This window comes from Oculina patagonica, chromosome 13 (assembly GCF_052425735.1).
Source record: "Oculina patagonica isolate OP01 chromosome 13, crgOcupat, whole genome shotgun sequence".
NCBI lineage: Eukaryota > Metazoa > Cnidaria > Anthozoa > Scleractinia > Oculinidae > Oculina > Oculina patagonica.
The window spans coordinates 982,798-998,278 of NC_135770.1; the positions used below are offsets into that span (position 1 = coordinate 982,798).

General features: G+C 37.7%; 1 protein-coding gene across 1 annotated transcript; it reads right to left on the reverse strand.

Annotated features, from left to right (window-relative positions):
• Window positions 1–648: 648 nt before the first annotated feature.
• Window positions 649–15,248, reverse strand: LOC144636210 (polycystin-1-like protein 2). The gene is made up of 15 exons (XM_078495362.1): window positions 15,081–15,248; window positions 14,722–14,780; window positions 13,653–13,816; window positions 12,313–13,054; window positions 11,584–12,033; window positions 9,679–9,841; window positions 9,406–9,546; window positions 8,714–8,839; window positions 7,923–8,171; window positions 7,402–7,656; window positions 6,165–6,914; window positions 5,444–5,680; window positions 3,646–4,929; window positions 3,057–3,228; window positions 649–2,670 (listed from the first exon to the last, which is right to left on the reverse strand). Exons 1-15 carry the CDS (start codon window positions 15,102–15,104, stop codon window positions 1,043–1,045), a joined length of 6,444 nt encoding a protein of 2,147 aa, XP_078351488.1. The 5' UTR covers window positions 15,105–15,248; the 3' UTR covers window positions 649–1,042.
• Window positions 15,249–15,481: the final 233 nt, after the last annotated feature.

Sequence of the window (15,481 nt, forward strand, 5' to 3'; positions counted from 1 at the left end):
GCACGCAAGAAGCGTTAGAATCTGCCGGAGGCATAGCCGAGGGCAACCCAATAGCTTTGCGTGTGTTCTCCCAACTTCCCACGATGAGCGTAAACGGCCAAAAAGCACGAAATATTTTTTTCTCTGTTTAACCTGGGCACGTAAATGGCGAATAGCAGGTTATTCTTTTGATCATAGTTGGTACGGGGTACTGGTTATGAAAGCCGGTGAGCTATGTTTTGACTGAGTATTACACGCACACTTGCTAACTGGTCCAAGCACTTTTTTATTTAAATTGATCACAGTCATGGTATTTCCGCTCTCTAAAAGTACAAGAAGATAAGATAAGATAAGATAAAAACTTCATAACACTCAAATGTATAACACTACCTAGTTTTCTTCCACAAAGTTAAAAACAACAAACTGAAGTGTCGAATAGAATGCATAACATCTTGAAAGATACCCCTCGCAAAATGCAAAACAAACCTATATTTTGGATGGACATTTTACCAAATAATTGTAATTGTTAACTGATTTAAAAGCTCAACCATGCTGTGTCCGCGAAAGCTTTTTTAAGCTGATTTTATTTCCCACTAAATCTTTTCTCGGGTGATAAATTCTTAACCAGATGTCCTTAAATAATTTCGTAAAGCTAGCACGAAACATCGATGAAACCAGCAAATTCTGTTTTTAATCAAATTTGAATTGACATGTTTCACTTGCGTGATCTCTTTTGAGATGGAAAAACGGTTTCTGTAGTGCGGGCGTAGTGTATGTCATTTCTGACCAACTTACAAATGAAGTTTTCTTTATAAAGACTGTCTCAACTATTTTTGTAGCCGATTGTAGTTCTTTTCTTTCTTTTCAATTTGGTTAACAAATAGAATATCCTTGTGATGTAACTCTACCTTAATTTGCATTGATAGCTTTACGTGTGTTGCATTTCTTGTACTCATTATTCGTTAATTGAATTGGCTTTAAAATAACATGGAGAGTGTAATTTTAATAGACGAAATAGCTACTAGTTTTAGATTAAGAGTAAACAAATCTTTCATCGTTGTATTTATAACGCTGTCTCTTTGTCGAGTTCTGTTACTCTAACGTATGTCATAGCCGCAAGTTCAGTTGCTATATCAATGAACCGAGTCTTGAGATCAGCCACTAAATCATCTTCCGCTATAATTTCTTTGATATCAGAAGCGATATCCGTATTGGGGTAATCTTTGTTGTTTTCATGAAAATATTGAAAGTTGAAGGTTGGAGAGGCCTCAGAAATGTTGATGTCGTCTGCAGGCTCGAATATCTGCATGCAAATTCCATTTCTGCTCTCACTGACACGTGACTCAATAAAGCTGTCTGCCTCACCGCTGTACTTAACATCTCGGCATTTGTTGTTTTTATTTCCTGACTTTTTACGTGAAATTTTGTTCAAATTCATCTTCGATGCCAAAATAATCTTGTTTAGTAGCTCTCCTATTGCTTTCTTGACGACATTGTACATGAACGTTCCAAGTTCTGCATCAAGAAAATTGTCTCCCTGTTCTTCTCTAACCTCGCCATATGCATCTACAAGGACGGCGACAAATATGTTGATCAGGATGAATAAGATGATCATCAAAAATAAGAACAAGTACAGCGACCCCAGGACGTGATCATGCAGATACACCTGCAGATAATTAATTTGCTTACCAACAGACAATGTGAGCACCACTCGTAAAGAATTTAAAAACGACGAAAAGATCGCTAAATTGTTGCCAAAACAAAGGACACCAAAGTGCGTGAATGCAACAACAGCAACTGCAAACACTAAGGAAAATGACAATATTGGCCAAACTGATCTTTTTATCGTTCCTTGCATTTGACAAATGTGATGATTGAATCTGATAAGTCTTAATAGCTTCAATGTTTTGATGAAGATTGCAAGTGACAGCCACATAGTTTCTCGGTCCAACCAGCGCATGATGTAATCGGAACTAAAGGTATCATAAGGATTGGACTTAATGCTCTTTACGTACAAACTGGTGTATTTTCCTTTCAGGAATGACATTAAAACTGCCAAAACAGAAACCACAAGAAGGATCAGTTCTACCCAGTTCCACAGCTGGCGAAAGTATCTCTTCTGTCGAAAGAACTTGGCAATCTCAACGATGAAGCATGCGACGATTACAACGAGAAACAGTAGCTCACACACTTCGTAAAACGATTGAAAGTTTGCATTTGTCGATGGGTATAGCGTAAGTGTTCTCACTTCGACATAAGTAACGGCCTTGCCGGTTGGCAATCGCTCGTAGACTTGCCTCACGCTACAGAATAGCGAGGTGGATGGATCAAACAGTGTAAATTCTATAAATAAGGCAGCAGTTAATGTATCCACCCAATCGTTCTTACGCAAATCACCTATCACTTCCAAGGCCGATTCCTTGTTGTAGCCGAGGTCTGCAACATATCCACCGCCATCGTAGCTATGTTCAACAGCCCCATGGGTAAGAGTATTTATCTGTTTCCCTGACTGGTATCTCCACGGTCTTGGACAAATATCAGTGGAAGGAAAGTGACTATGATTTTTCAAGGGTATCCACTTTGGAAGATTAAATGGAGTTCTGTCTTCGCTATCACTGGAGTAGATTTCTAGACATCCAAGGAACAAACTGTTGATTTGTGTCCTGTATAAACCTGCAGGGCAGCTATTCCCTATAATAGAAGCAAATAGAACATGTTTTTAGATTCTCTTAAAAATGAAAAACCTCTTGCTTATAATTCTCTTACCAGAATCAATATTGCAGTCAGGCTAATAACAGATGATTGAAGAAAATGAAAGCAATAATGCATACCTAAGAATTGCCAATTGTCAGCTTGTTGGTATCGTGTGACATAAACAAAATGGTTCGCTACAAAAACTGTGACAAGAAAGCTTCGGTTGTATTGTTTGTTTTTTTTTTTCCTTTTTTAACAATGGGCCTTTGTTACAAGGGCTGCTGTAGTTATACTTACATGTAATTCACAAAAAAATTCTGAAACTGAATAGCAAAGTTAAAATAATATATACCTAATTTTAGAGTTAAACACATGAATCTTACTTTTCTTTAGTCTTATCTGCCTAAGGCGTGGCATTCCCACCAGGAAGTTCTGTCTGTTGCTTATAAAACCCTCTTTGTAATCGAATGGCTGACCATTGTACCACGTAACATCATACAGTCCAGGAACTAAAACTTCATCAATCCAGTTCCACAGAGAAGATGTATCGACGACCTGAAAATATTTTTTATAAATGTTATCGTATTAAGAAGACCTTATAACCCAACTATATAGCATGTGACGTTAAAGGAAAAGGCAGAATGGTATGGGAAAGACCAGTAGGCCGGAGTAGGACGCAAAACGGTCATGAATACCCTCTGGTATATTCCACGATTTATTGAGCTATGAAATTTCAGCATCTGATGTAAACTAAAATCAGAATTGCGAAATCAACAGTATGACAATCCTCGATCAAAAGAAGGATCTCTCGCTGGTAGTGTGTCCGGCTTTTAGATGAAATGAAGCGTATAAATATTCATTAAAAAATATTAACAACTGTTTAATAAACATATTATATTTTATACGACTTATGTTTTGTATCTTAGTGCACTGTAGTGTTTTAATAATTGTATAAAACTGTTTCCTTCTCACCTCTTCAAAACCACCAACGATATCCCTTGTAGATTTTGTAAATTGGAATCTGGCAGGATCAAGATCTCCATAGGTTACAACCAAAAGCAGAAAGCCGAATATTAGAAGCGATACCACTTCCTTTACTGTCTCGAGCATGCTCCACTTTTTGCTACTGGCGTCTTTGTCATCAGCAAGTTCTTTTCTTCGTTTCCGCTTTGCCGAAACTGCTTCTCCCTTTTCACTTTTAAACAACGATGGGCCAATTACAGGATCTTGTTCAGGAGGTTTTCGTATTAGCAGTGACAACAGTGTTGCCAAGGCGAGCACTTTTATTGGCTGTGTAACAAGAATATCCTGAACAAGAGACACTAAAATGGATGTCAACCATTGATTGGAGATATCAGCTCCCCACATTAAGCTGTAAAATACTGTGAATGCGGCACCTGTCAAAGAAATGAGCAGGCTCAGGCACCATGCGACGTAGACAAAGACGGGCGGCAGACAACCCGGGGTTTTTTGTTTATTGGTATTTTGTCCAGGATCGTAGATTTCTTTGGATGTTGCTTGCTTTGTGTTCCTAAAGATTAAAATCACGAGCAAGTTAGCCGGGATAGCTATGACGCTGCTTTGTATTCCGATTTTAATTTGTGTCCAGCTCATGACAAGCGGTCCAAACTTAAACGTATCAGTCGGTATTTGATCAAACTGGTAGAACATGGCATTGGTCACCATTGCCGTAAAGACAAAGGACAGACAGCACGTTAAACGCTGGCAACGGGTGAATGGGTTGTGAGGTGGTCTTGTAAACACGGAAATCCAGATGTGTCCCTCTCCTAAGCTTCGAGCTGTTCTGGCATAGAAGAGAGGCTTAAATGCAGTAAGTTCGTCTTCTTGAGCGGCTTTGATGTTAAGCTCAATAGAACCACTTCTATTGTCTAGGGAAAGCCACTGATTTGCAAAAAAGTACCACATCTCATCTGTTTGCTGATCCGTTATAAAAACTTGTTGGAGAAACCAGGCTGGGTTGGATCCGGTGTTGTCGTGCCAGATGCGTATATCTGTTAGCTTTCCTAATGATGACGGTAACGTTAACGTGAAGTTGTTCACGCTTCCTCGAGAAAAGTACTTTCTCCGAGCTAAAGGATCAGTTAAAGTAATAACTCCACTGGTTCCATTTTCTCCGTTGATGACTATTCCAACACAAGCAGATGTCCCACAACCTTTCCACGCTCCTGTCTGGATGCTCAAATAGTAACTGTGACCGTCATTTTGAGAAGTTGTTAAATAAACGTTGGCCACAACCTACAACATAGAGAAGTGAATGCTTAAAAAGATGTGAATTGTTACATCATGTAATGCATTAAATAATTTCTGTGAGAATGTTTAAAGAGATCAAAAAGCCCATTTCTTGACAGTTATTATTGTTCCTCAATCTTCGACTGAATTAATCACGTAGACTTAATTTTACCACCTGTGCAAAATTGATGACCGACATTAGTTTTAAAGTGTTTCATTGTACACCTAATGAGATCGTTATGTGTCGAAAAATGGACAAGCTCGGATAAAAATGTCCCCTGTCAGGATAAATCTATTCCCTTCAGGATATAGTTATAAGCCCCATCCTAACAACACAGATGAACACAGTCAATATTATATAAAATATAAGCGTTCTTCTTGATTATCATACATATCTGCAGTGCGTCAATTTGGTCGACTCAGAGATTTATAAGCCCAGGAATTATCAATGGGGTTTAACGGAATCATATCCGAAACATATGACAACAAAAGGCCGACTATCATTCAAAGCGAGACTTACCTTTTGCATGTCCTTCTTGTCTGCCCGACGAGCGGCTACAAGTCCTATAAAGTACATCCCAAATATTAAGCACACAGTTGAAAGAACTACAAAGTTTCCAGTTTCTCCGATCTTTTCGAATTCCGTCCAAACTTTGTCAAAGTCGATGGGATTTGGAGCTACAAAAATGTTTCCACCGAACGCTGAAAGATGTGTGCACAAGCAGTGCAGCTTTCCATCCATGTTCTTCCGTCCAACCTTAAAGAAAAGCAGCAAGTCGTCGCTTTTAAGACTTCACGCTTCGTCAACGCACAACAACTTCAGACCGGCTAGCTGTTCACATAATATGTTTAGGGCGAATACATCAATAGTTTAAAACAAGTGAAAAAAGCAACCTTCATTTTAAGTGTCTTAATTTCATCAATTTTGGAAATGACATCGATGAACTTAATATAAGGAAATAATTCAATAACTTAAGGTTTTTTAGTGCAACACCATCTTTCGTCTGTCCATTGTAATGACAATTCTTGACAATCTAAAGCCAATGTTTTCTTACCAGTGGCGCGGTTTTTTGGGGTTATTTTGGGTTACAATATGTAATTGTAAGACAAACGTGATAGTGTGTTATCTCTAAGAGCTAAAAATGGAGATTCAGTAATAAGTAGCAGAATGAATACACCCAAAAGTGCAATCTTCGAATTTCTACTGAAAAACAAGACTGGTATGAATTTAAGTTCCATACCTTACACCCTTCACTTGTCCAAGTCTGTTTTCTTTCAGACCAATAAAGACAGCTTCTCATCTTGACTGACATAGTGTAGTTCACGTCTGTGCGTGCGTCATACTGCGGCACTAGAACTTCTGGTGTTGGGGTAGGGGGATCCTTGACACCAATGCAGGAGCGTTTTTGTCTACCATGGCTGTCTTTACAAGAACTAACAATACCACTGCGCTTACGACGTGTCGTACTTTCACTCGCATCTACAGCTAGACGAATACCGATAAAATGAACTCCAACATCTCCCGTGACATTGCTAGACAACGAAAATGTGTATGGATTCCCTGTACAGTTTGAGTACCCGATTCTGGTATCATAATTTCTACACGACGAAAAGTCTGGGATTCTTGTTTTAAATGCATAGCTCTCTGGCGTTGGTTTAACACCACTACTCACAAATACTTCAAAAAGAGAATTGTTGTTTGGTCTTATTTCAACAAACGCAGATTGGAAGTCGTTTTCAATTACTATCCTGTGGTAGCGTAAGGAGCTGGAATCATTGGAGGGCCGTTTAACAAAAAGATGGTCTCGGGTGTTATTCACGATGTCTCCCTTTTGGTCTTTCTCTGGTATAAACAGTTCAATGGGTTGACTCAGACCAGAAATGTTTAGATGTGATCCATCTTCGCTCTTTAGATCCAGTCTCAGAACGGATGATTTGATTCTTTTGGAACTGTTGGTCCACACAAAAGGGTTAACTTGTAACGTCAGCATCTGTACATATTGAAACAATAACAGTGACAACGATAACTTAACATGTTTGATTTCCAAATGGCTTGGACGTTTTCTCATGAGTAAAGAGTTAAAGAAGTGCTCGAAAAGTGTGGTTTAAAATGATGACGTAAGAACAGAAAAGCTAAATTCGTTATCATTCAATTTAAAAAATGTCACCCGGAAAGGCATGACAGAATAGATTTGTTTATCCCCTACTTTAAATTAGTGTCGAAGCCCTGAAACCCGTTTCGCAAACCGGTCGGCCACTGTACTCACCGAGCTACATGAGACTAGCGGTTAAGGGAAATTTGTCGAATTTAAAGCCAAGTGATATGACTAAGGAAGCACAAGTCGACAGTTGCTAAATAGTAGTGTCGGACGGTGAGTAATATCAGCACAAGTCCGAAAGCTTTAAGGTAACCGAGACAAAATTTATAAAAGCCTGTTTGCAATGACACAAGACCCTTGAACTTTTTAAGCAACTTACTTGGGTATCGACGGAGGCTACGCTTGTTCCATTCCTTCCAAATAACACTTCTGGAGATGGAAAGGTCACGGCTCCTTCTTCGTCATTTCCGCTTAACGTCTCGCTTCCGATTTTTGATGCTGCTTTCCGCTGAAGTGTCATTGTTATGGCATCACTTTTTAACGATACTTTCTTTTGGCCAGGCATGTTCGTGGAAAGCACTGCGGTACCAAGTGTGTCGACCACCGATAAGATATTCTCCGTCACTTTTTTGGCCTGTCAAAAAGGACGAGATAAAATCAAAAGGTATTTTCTTAAGGGCTAAATATCTCGTGCTTTTCAGGTCTACCTAGTGTACGCTCAGGGAAACCCAGCAGTGTATACACAGAGTCGTGCACCCACAACCTTATATAAAGGTGTCTATAAGTTTATTTCTTACCTCAAAAGAAATTGATAACACCTAGTCTTAGGGTATTTGAATCGATTAATTATCTTAATTAAGGGTTCAATTTTACTTGTCAGAGAAAAAAAACATCATTTACATTGACGAAACTCCTTTGGACGTGTTTAGTTTCTCTAGGCTTTCTATTTTCTCTTTGCGTTGAATCAGAATCTGTTCTCCTGTCCTGTAGATTAAGTTGGTTGAACCGTTCGTGAGTTAAGACTGTCGAGGCATTTAATGTGTACGATATCCCACGAAGAATATTTCCGCCAACATTTTCGATCAAATCTCTGTCATGATGAGTCTGAAGGAAATCAGTTGTCTTGGTGAGTAGCGTTGTAGCGTCCTCCTAAACGAAAATAAGGAGCAACAGAATTTTAGACTGCACCCGGAAGATTTCATTTCATGTGTATTTTTCTTTCTCTGTGTATGTTTTTATTTGTGACTGTGGTTCGTTTAACCTTTGGCCAACGAACGAACGATCGAACGAATGAGGAGAGTGCATGTGTTTTTACTAGCAGAAGAAAGATTTTTATTCTGGTCTATGGCTATAGTCTATAAATTAATAGCATTTCTTTGCCTAGTTTTCTTCTTTTATTGGCATTGTCAGATGTGTGTTGGTTGTGTTCAGACCGTACAACTATCTTTATTCGCTTCATAAAGTAAGTTGGGATATCGAAAATTTCAATTTTCCCAACCGTACCAGCGATAAGGAATGCTTGTGACAGAAACAAAGTGAATAATGTATAAATAGAAGAAATTGAGTTTTCGTAAGTAATCGATTAAGAAAAGGTAATGGTTATTAATAGTATTTCTCTCGAATAGCAAATCACTCAGAATAAACTAATATGAAAACTGCATCAACTGTAAATATATACATCTGATACTTGCCAAACTGTCAATTGGTATTCTGTCCCTGCCTTCTGTTGCCATGATAACAATCGCAGCGAGCTGAGTAACCTGGCTCACGTGTGAAATCTGGGCTCCAGCGATAGCCTTCAATGTGGAGTCCTTAGCCTAAATCCAACATGGGAAAGTAATACAACATTGTACACTTAGTGCCTATATCCATCCGTATGTGACTATTTTTGCACCACTCGTCTTGAATAAAGTAAAATAGTCATCTAAAATCCGGAAGAACGCAAAAAACGTTTTGTGGGTCCTAGTGTACAGAACACGATTACATGGATCTAGCGTGTAAGTATACAGGATTGTTTTTTGTTGTTCCTCGCAAAATACATCATATGTTTATATTTTCCTTACGTCGGGATTACCTTAAATGCATAAATAATAAAAAAAGCTCCAAAATACAGGTCTCCCTTGTCTCTCGGTTTGGGACTTTTTGATGATGATGATGGTGATGACGACGATGATGATGATGATGATGATGATGATGATAATGATGATGATGATGACGACGATGATGATGATGAGATGATGATGATGACGATGATGAGGTTAATGATAATGATGATTAATTTGATGCATTTCCAGCACAGTATTGGTTAAAACCTAAAGCAAAAACTAGATACATCTGGCTAAAAGGACAATTCGGTGTTTTTCGTAACAAATAAAAACCTAACCTTGTTATCGACATATGAGCTTAGAGCGGCAATAGCATGACTGGCGGCCTCGTTGACGCTTCCTTTCTTTAGAAACTCCGTTATGTCACTGTTTAACTTTTGAACATCAAGTGATGGATCACTCTGTAGTAATGGTCTAACCTAATAGTTGGAAAGAGATTATTAATTGAGAATTGTACATACTTCCCTTTCCGCAAAATAAATAATAATGCGGTGTTACCTTCGAAATTTATCACAAAAACTGGTCAAGTTTTATTCCTAAAGGTTACTCGCCTTAACAGTTAAAATGTCCACATCGCTTGCTCCTGTTTGATCAGAAATGTCCACTTTGATTGTAATATTAAAATCTTCTGATTTAATTCCTTGAGGAAGTGTTGCTGATATGAATGGAATGCGTTTACCACTGACGCTTACCATACCAGTTGAGGTAGTATAACTATAAAGAGAAATGGGTAAGGTCTTAAGGAGGCTCGATGTAGTTTTTTTAGCCGAAGGGTGGTTGTTTTGAAAATTAAAATTCTCTGGCAAGCCAATGTTCAATTTTTGCCAAAATACACCATAATGATCAAATATGACCAAGTGTTAATTTTTTACGGGTCATTTTGTCAGAAAGGTTACCATAGCAACCATTGACCGTTTCTTTTGTTCTCAAACAAGCTTGATTTTCTCGAAATCTAGACTGACTCTTGGTATTCATTTTTTGATATGTTCAAGTATAGTAGAGTGACTACCTGTACACAAAATTTTAGAAAAATCTGTAAGAGCGTTTTCAAGTAAATCAAGAATGAATTTTTCAGAAAAACCCGTTTTAATCTAAAATAGGCGCTTTTAAATTGTTTCGTATTATTTAAGCGCAGTTACTCTCACTGAAATATGAATACTTACACCATCAAAGACCATTTACTAAAAGCGAAAGAGTTTTTGCTTTAATTTGTTAAAATATATCGACTGCCAATTGTAGGAAATTATGAGGAATTAACATAAACTTTATTCTTGATTTACTTGAAAACGCTCTTACAGATTTTCCTAAAATTTTGTGTACAGGTAGTCAATCTACTATACTTGAACATATCAAATAATGAATACCAAGAGTCAGTCTAGATTTCGAGAAAATCAAGCTTGTTTTAGAACAAAAAAAAACGTCAGTGGTTGCTATGGTAACCTTTGTTATTAAGTGACAGGTAAAAAATAAAAATTTGGTCATATTTGCATATTATGGTGTATTTTGGAAAAAATCGAGCATTGGCTTCCTTGATAATTTTAGTTTTCAATACAACCACCCTTTGGCTAAAAAAACTACATCGAGCCTCCTTAACACAATATAAAATTTACTCATACAACCCTAAAACAGTGCTACAGTTCACTAAGTTGTTTTATTCGAGCTACTGTAACTTGAAGGGGCACAACCACCAGGATTTTGCGCATTTTTTTGGGAAAAATTATGCCTACGTTTCTTCGAAATGCGCCAAGAATTCTGAGCAATATGCATTTACATACCAAAAGATAGATGTTTGAACATACTATTATATCCTCTAAGTTTCATTGTGATTGGAATCCCCCCCCCCCCCCCCCCCCCACGGTCTGAAAAGATCCAAAAAAAACAACTGGTCTGCTTCCTGCCAGTTGGGATTTTTAACCTTGTTATGTTCATTTAAAATATTTGTTTCCTCCTCTCTTTGAGATATGAAGCGAAATGCACGTCATCGTTATAAACAACATTTATTTATATCATTTTTTTAGCCCGGTCATTTCAGGATGGTCATTCCAAAACACGACAGCAGAATACGAAAAAGTCGGCCTTACGTTCAATTTTTATTTGAGACAAAATCCTCTGAACTCATGATATCAACCTTTCAAAGCTTCAAGGCACTTGTATAGTAACTCTTAACAGACTGAAATCACCGAATGATGTACATTTGTCTTTTGACCTAAAATTTTCGTCGTGCTTATCGGTCCTTAATTATGATATTGCTAGCTCTAACGATTACAACTGTCAAACTAAACCTAGACTCTTTACATCCTTACCTATAAAAATTTACATAATCTTTAAACTGAACTACCCTGATTATTACAAGAACAAACAGATGACAAAAGCTATTTGCACAAAGGTCAGTTTCCTAAAATTCTACAAGCTATTTTACGATAGACGAAACCCTTTTCAATTTCTTAAAATCTTACCTAAAATTGTAAGTCAAATACTTGTTCTCAGTGTGCCACCCAGAACAGTCCACTGAAAAATTGGTCTTTAAAACAAATCCTTCCACTGGCTGCACGCTGCATCTTTTCTTAGGAACAGATAATGGCTTTACAGTTTGGAAGGTTATATCGTCTTCCCGCTCAATGCCTCCTTCCATTGTTATGGATCCCTTTATCTTGTAAGTTGTATTCATCTCCAGTGAATACTCATTTCCGCCAAGCTTGCCGGCGAGAACTAAACTTGGGTTGTCTAAGTCGGTGAGAATTCGTTTAGCTAAGTCTCGGATTTCCACCCATGAATGGTTAGAGTCCTGTCTTTTGAACAAAGACCAGTGATGGTGAGTGATCTTTCCACAGAGGTGCCCTGTACAGTTGGATTCGATGATCATTCGCTTGCTGGGAATAACTTCAGGGCCACAGTTGTAAGTGCAACTAAAAATGTTTTTTTTTTTTAAAAAAAAAGATCAATGATCATCAGTAGTACATTGTGGAATAATGCAGTGAGCAACAGTACCCAAATTTATTCTAATCTTTTGACAGTGTGCGCACCCGGACTCGCGGTGCGGTGTAACATGCAATTGCTTTCGATGCATAACCTCTTTCGATTTCATTTGTAAGTAAAAAAGAATACACAGAGACAGTTGACCATTCAAAGGGTTATAAAGATGAAATTATTAAAGTATACATGGACTAAACAATAACAATATTCACCTGATAAAGAATGATGCTGGTTGATATTTTACTGCTAACCAATGCACGGCCCTCGAGCTTTTAACGCCGTTTGAAACAAGAAGCTCAAACACATACATTTGTCCTCCCTCCATTTTGTCAACATCTACAATTAATATATTTTCGTTACTACTGAGTCTTCCTGGACCGTAGCCATAGCAACCACCTGATCGGCTCGTATTTTCATTTGGAGCATCCACGACCGGAAGCGAATCGTCATCGGGAAGTGTTTCGTGGCTTCTTCTGCAGAACCAGTTAAAGATCAGTGGGCCTGCTTGGTCTGCATGTGGGTCATAAGAGAGAGAACCGTTCAACGTGATATTCCTTTCTCCTTTGGTTGCAGAAGAAACACCTGAAATATTAGCGACAGGAGGGCTTTGTAGAAGTAGTATGTAACCATAGTCGTATCCTGTAACTTCCAATTGTGGCGCCCTTCTTAAAACGTAACTGACGTAAAAGTAGCTGTCGTGACTTGTTCTTCGCCACATTGAATAAACGGGTCTGCTATTTCTAATAGCACCTGGAATAAGGTGGTAGAATTTTTTTGACTTCAAGGTTGCCTTGGTGATATGCCAGTATGATATCAGTTCTGCTGAAGAGCTGCACTGTGAATCCTGTACTTCTGCTTTAAACGCCAACTGCTCCGTTGTATAGTACACCTTGGCTTGTTCCAGTGTCTTGCTTAATTTTAGGTTTACAGTTGCAGGAAGACATGTGCAGTTAACTGCAAAATAATATGAATTTCTTCTTCTCACTTTTATCTTTAAGTCTTTTATCTTTAAGTCTCAAGCGCGAGTGGAATAATTGTTTTAAAAAACGCCCAAAGAATTGCAATATTTGAGCTTCCCAGCAGTTTTCGCTGGCGCGTATCAGCTACCATGTTTGTGTCAATGGTATATGAGCTCATACGATTGCCTGTTAACCAATCAAAACGCAGGAATTGCAATTCTTTGGGCGTTTTTAATAAAACAAGACTGTTAGAAAAATGAAATAAAAGCCAGTTTTTGCATTTTTGTACCAGCGTATCGCAATAGCTATATTTTTCAATTTTTTGGATGTACTTTGACCATTTTCGTTTCATTTTAGCCTAAATTTCACAGACATTTATTGTTACTAGTACCTCTGACTAACACTTTAAAAATAGTTTTCCGAATTGACATGTTAGATAAAGTAGTCCGCATTTTTGCTTTGGACACGTGAATTTCAATACTGGCAATCCCTCTTAAATCATGGTGCCACTTTCGTTACATAAGGCTTATAATTGACATAAGCTACAACAACAACAACAAAAACAACAACAACAACAGGTTAAGTCCAGTCACCTGTATCCATTGTCTCCAGGTAGTTACTGTGAAACATTGGTATCGACTTAATGCGTGTCCTTATTTTTGTCATCAGCTTAATTTTCACAGATGCATTGATGCAGTACACTTTTATCTCTGCCATCGGCAAAGTGACGTTGGAAGTTATCTTTATGCTTTGTGCGCTTGAATTGACAAAAAAGAAAAGAGTAAAGCAATTTTGTGAGTGATTTAGGCTATATTAAGTAGTTTTGTGACACATGTGCGAGCTAGAATACATAATATAAGTGTAAATTCGCTCGTCTTGAAATTAATTTTACTAGCTGTCATTAGCTGAAAACTATAAACCTTACAGTTATTTAACTAAGTCTTTATTTGATAAAGTAACTTGCGCAATTCTCATTACATTTGGCGATTCTAAAGAATTTTTGAATGAGGGGTTTTAGGTAAGTGTTATCAGCCGAAGCCGAAGTATGAGATCTTGATTATTCAGGATATCGCAAAAACCGAATCGTCTAATTATTTTACTTTGCATTGTTTAAAAGAAAATAACGACAAACGGTTTCAACACTTGTGCTAATTCCATTTTGTCGTCTGGCTCCTGAATGTTTTTTTCCTCAAGGTATTCTTGGAACAGTTCCTTCGCAACGTTTGTCGCGATCGATCTTTTTGTGTTTTCCGCGCCTTTATCCTCCAGCAGTTTTTCAATTTCTTGCTCGGTTAATGAAGCGAATCCACGGGCCATGTTTTACTTTGGTGTGTGCAAGATGCCACTCACCACCAGTTAACTTAAAATTGCTCTTGAAAATCATGTATTGCGCGCGCAAAGTACAGATTATTAACTGATGTGTAAGCAGATTAATGAATAACCTGTAGGTTGCGCTGATTCCCAGAGTTAACTTTATGCACTAAGCCAATGGAAAGATAGATAGTGACTACAATGTTTAATACATTTACTGTACGCAGCTTTATAATTTTCAGAAAGTTACATGGAAGGTCGCTGAAAATTCTAAAAAAGCTATCGACAATGCTATTAAACTATAAAAAGTAGCCGGTTGAAGATTTTTTAAATGATAAATAGCTGTCATACCCGAATCTCTGAAACTCTGCCAAGAGAAATCCAGGAAACCCATCAACAATGCTATTGAACTGCAAAAGAAGTACCAAGAATTAGTGGACTTGGCAGTTGACATAAGAAAAAAAAACAGCCTCATTTAAGTTTCTTTCTTTCTTTTTTTCTTTCTTTCTTTCTCTTTCCTTTCTTTATTTCATGTATTATTCATTCATTCATTCATCCATACATACATTCGTTCATTCGTTCGTTCGATCGTTTGTTCGGTTCGTTCGTTCGTTCGTTCGTTCGTTCGTTCGTTCGTTCGTTCGTTTAGTCAGTCAGTCAGACATTCAGTCGGCACATTCATTCATTCATTCATTCATCCATCCCCTTACCTTGGTCATGACGTTGCTTTTCATTGTCTTGTATTGCTCAGTTGTAGTATTCAGGAGATCCAAGGTCAAATACTGCTTGATTATTATCAGCCAAACGTTAAAATGATATGCTGAAACGTTAAAATGATATGCTGAATATGTCTACCAAGTAAGCCACAAACGCTTATACCTTTCAATGAAATTGTCACTCCAGTTTTCCATTACCAGCATGGCAGTCTCAACTAGAACACTAAACTAGTACCGCCATAATAATCAAGTTATCCCGAGAAGCCAAACAATGTCTGAATTATATACACAGGCGCAAAATGCATAGATCTTTAAAAGGTTTGATAGGATTGATTTGTCCAAATAGATCAAGATTACCTATTACCTAGTCTCGGTAAAAGATATGTAACAAATAA